The sequence below is a fragment of the Pholis gunnellus genome (genome assembly GCF_910591455.1).
Source record: "Pholis gunnellus genome assembly, chromosome: 12".
Classification (NCBI taxonomy): Eukaryota; Metazoa; Chordata; class Actinopteri; order Perciformes; family Pholidae; genus Pholis; species Pholis gunnellus.
The window spans coordinates 3,855,714-3,858,948 of record NC_136539.1 but is presented as its reverse complement, the minus strand read 5'-3'; the positions used below and the strand labels follow the sequence as shown (position 1 = coordinate 3,858,948).

Here is a 3,235-nt window from a genome sequence, read left to right as displayed (position 1 = left end):
GAATGAATTTGTGTGACAAAAAAACGGATAGTTGGGCACGGATTCCTCCTACAGTATTTACATGCAACTATACTCAGATGTGTAGTTGTTTCTGCTTGTGTGAGTTAATAACAGGGCGAGGACGAATAGAAAATAGATATGATGTGATGGACCCAAGTCAGCGCCAATGGGAAGTTCGTGGCCCCGGATTTCGTAAGTCAAAACTGTGACAGATTTTGTTGAGCTGGCAGCTTCAGTGGGCTGGCGTTCCCTGGGCAGGGAATCTCGCTTTGAGGCTGACTCTTTGTTGAAACGGTCAAAATGGGGATGAATGCCGTATCGGCTCTGTACTGCACTTCGTGCAGATGTCGAGAAGAAGACAGGATGATTGGCAAAGGGTGCTGAGAATAGCCGAGTACAAGATTTTATTTCACCTGAACAGGTTTCTTTAACAAACACAACTACCAGCAGATACACTTACAGTCATGTCAGTGATAGAACAGGGATGCATGAGAGCCTGTTGGATGATACAAGACTTGGCCAACACATGTGATCAAGCAAAGAAGTTACAATGACACTGAATACTAATTGCTGCTTCTTGGATGCCGCTCAACTCACACAGCACTGAGTCAGACATGACTGAGACGTTCATATGCAGTTCTAGGAGGTGGAGATGATGGCATTTTTCTTGGGGTGTTTTCCACGCTGTATGGGACTTTTGGTTTCTTTGAGCGTCCAAATTCGTTTTCCACTGGTTTGTGTGGATTCTATTTAGTGGCATTTTGTGTCTCTGGTTTTAAGAAAACAAAATAAAAACAGAGGTGCATTATTCTTAGAATAAAGGAGCAATGCGTTGCAGTCACTCAACATTAACCACAGCAGACGCAATACTATATTAAAAAGACATTCCTCTCTAGATTATGAAATGTCTATTTACATCAACCTCGACCTGCTGGTTAATCCCGACAGAAGACATATTCAGTGTAGCTCGTCCAGATTTTGTCCTCGTTCGGGTCATTGCTGGTGTAGGCGCAGGTGCCCGTGGAGCTGCAGGCCACCATGTGGAAGCCCATCTCTGTCAGCTTGTCAAATGCCTGCTCTAGAAAATTATACTTGAGATAGTACCGGGACGTGTATCTCTCCGGGGGCCTGTCCGGGTCCCTGCTCTCGTTCAGCGTGTCCCCGAACACTTCCTTGGCCAGGGCCGTCTTCCCGCATACCGTGATGCGCGCCACCCTCCGGAATTTGGCGTCGGTCTGGATGTCTCTGCCGATGGTGTACGAGCCTCGGTATCCTATCGTGATATAGCCCGACTTCCTGGAGTCCAGCGACGGGGAGCGCATGGCCCCGCCGACCGACACGGCGCGCAAAGTCTCCGCGCCGCCGGAGGGACCGCACTGCTGCTGCGCGCTTTCCTCCGTGTCGCTCTGGCCGATCTCCTCGCTGATCGAGTTGTCCTTGCTCACGCGGGGGCTGAGTTGCTTGGTGAGGTCCCGCAGCTGGAAGAAGTCGGCCTCCCTCTGCAGACGACTTTTCTCCGGGAAGTAGTCCGGCAGGACCAAGTTCAGGTCTCGGAGATAGTCTAGGATGTAGCGGAACAAGAACCCGTCCCTGTCCAAGAAGAAGCGCCCTTTACTGTCCCTCGCCAACTCCTTGGGGGATTTCTTGCTGAACATGTTCCACAGCAGCGAGTCCGGGACGGCGATGAGAGTTTTGTGCCTGGTGACGTACACCTGTCCACCGACGTTCAGCTCGATGATCTCCGGGAACGGGGAGCCGGAGTCACCGCAGTTGGACACTCCGCGCTCCGTGTCGGCCAGTGCCATCTTCTCTGTGCACTGATGTGGGGGGGTCAGTGGAAACACTGAGCAGCCAGGTGGCAGCGGCTTGTTTATGAAGCCTTTGCTTTACCACGTGCGTGAGTGCGCGTGCGCGATGCGGGGTTCGAGCGTAAAATTAGCATTTGCCCAAAAAGTATAAGCAAGCGGTCAGAGCGCGTGCAGCTCCCTCTTTCTCATTCTTTGTGTGCGTTTGTGTGTGTGAGAGAGACAGAGATAAAAAGAGAGAGAGAGAAAGAGAGAAAAAGAAAGAGAGAGAGAGAGAGAAAGAAAGAAAGAGAGAGAGAGAGAGAGAGAGCAAACCCATGCGTAGTCTCTTCCAGCATCACTTGAAGCACCCACATCTGATTATGTGTCATTTGTTTGTTTGTTTCCTTCCCTGTCATAAATATACACGCATCCCACCTCCTGATGATTATTTAATTAATTAAATAAATTACGATGAGACTTTTTTTTTCATTCTTTACAAATCCCATGTGAACACTCAAAACAAGAAACAATGCAGATGGTCTGAGTTTTTCCAGCGCTGAAATCAAGAAATGTTTAGAAAATATGGAAAGAGTGACACCCATTGCAACTCTGATGGAAATGCAGCCATCTCAAGTAACGAGCGCGCGCGCGCGCACACACACACGCGCACACACACACACACGCACACACACACACACACACACACACACAGTCCGTCAAACAGCCCTTTGAAGAAGTGAGAATGTGTAAAACTGGGGTTTTATAAATATCAGGTTTAATATATTCAGATATAGGTGTTTTAATCACTGAGGAGGACCTCACGTTGACTTCTGCATCACAGGTATTCCCTAAATTCTGACATAACATAAACTGTGACCTGACCCCAACCCTCAACCTGAACGTAACCTTCATTTAACCCTATCTTTCACTAAATCTCTAGTTTTAACCCTAAAAGGGTTTGTGAGGTCAGGTAACAGATACCTTCTCATTAGACTGTGTGGACAGTGATTCTGATCCGGGACACTATAGGTTTTAGATGTGAAAACACAACATCTTCATAATGTATTTATTTATTGGAAATACACAGATCAGACTTTAAGTCCCTACAACGTTTAATGCAAATATGCAAATGCAGCTGGACGTCAGATACAAACTGTTAGCAGTGGTGGGATTTAACCAAGTACTATTCCACTCTGTACTTCTTTATACTTCTACTCCATTACATGCAGGGGGAAATATTGTACATTTTATTCCACTACAACAAAACAAGATATGCTGATATTATATGATGCAGTCGCATAATCCTAATCTATATACAAAGTGTCCAAACATGGCTCCACATCGCCTACAAGAATAAAAAGCTCTTCTGTGTATTTGTTAGTGATATAAACACAATGATAAAATGAACACAGTGAAAGGAGTCATTCTGCAAAACGAGTACTTATCTT

At 46.6% G+C, this 3,235-nt stretch overlaps 1 protein-coding gene across 1 annotated transcript; it reads right to left on the bottom strand.

Moving 5' to 3' along the window:
- Positions 1-491: 491 nt before the first annotated feature.
- Positions 492-1,805, bottom strand: kctd12.1 (potassium channel tetramerisation domain containing 12.1; the record flags this gene model as incomplete). Its single annotated transcript, XM_079170115.1, has 1 exon — positions 492-1,805. The coding sequence occupies one exon, from the start codon at positions 1,803-1,805 to the stop codon at positions 936-938; it is 870 nt and encodes a 289-aa protein (XP_079026241.1). The 3' UTR covers positions 492-935.
- Between the last annotated feature and the right edge of the window lie 1,430 nt (positions 1,806-3,235).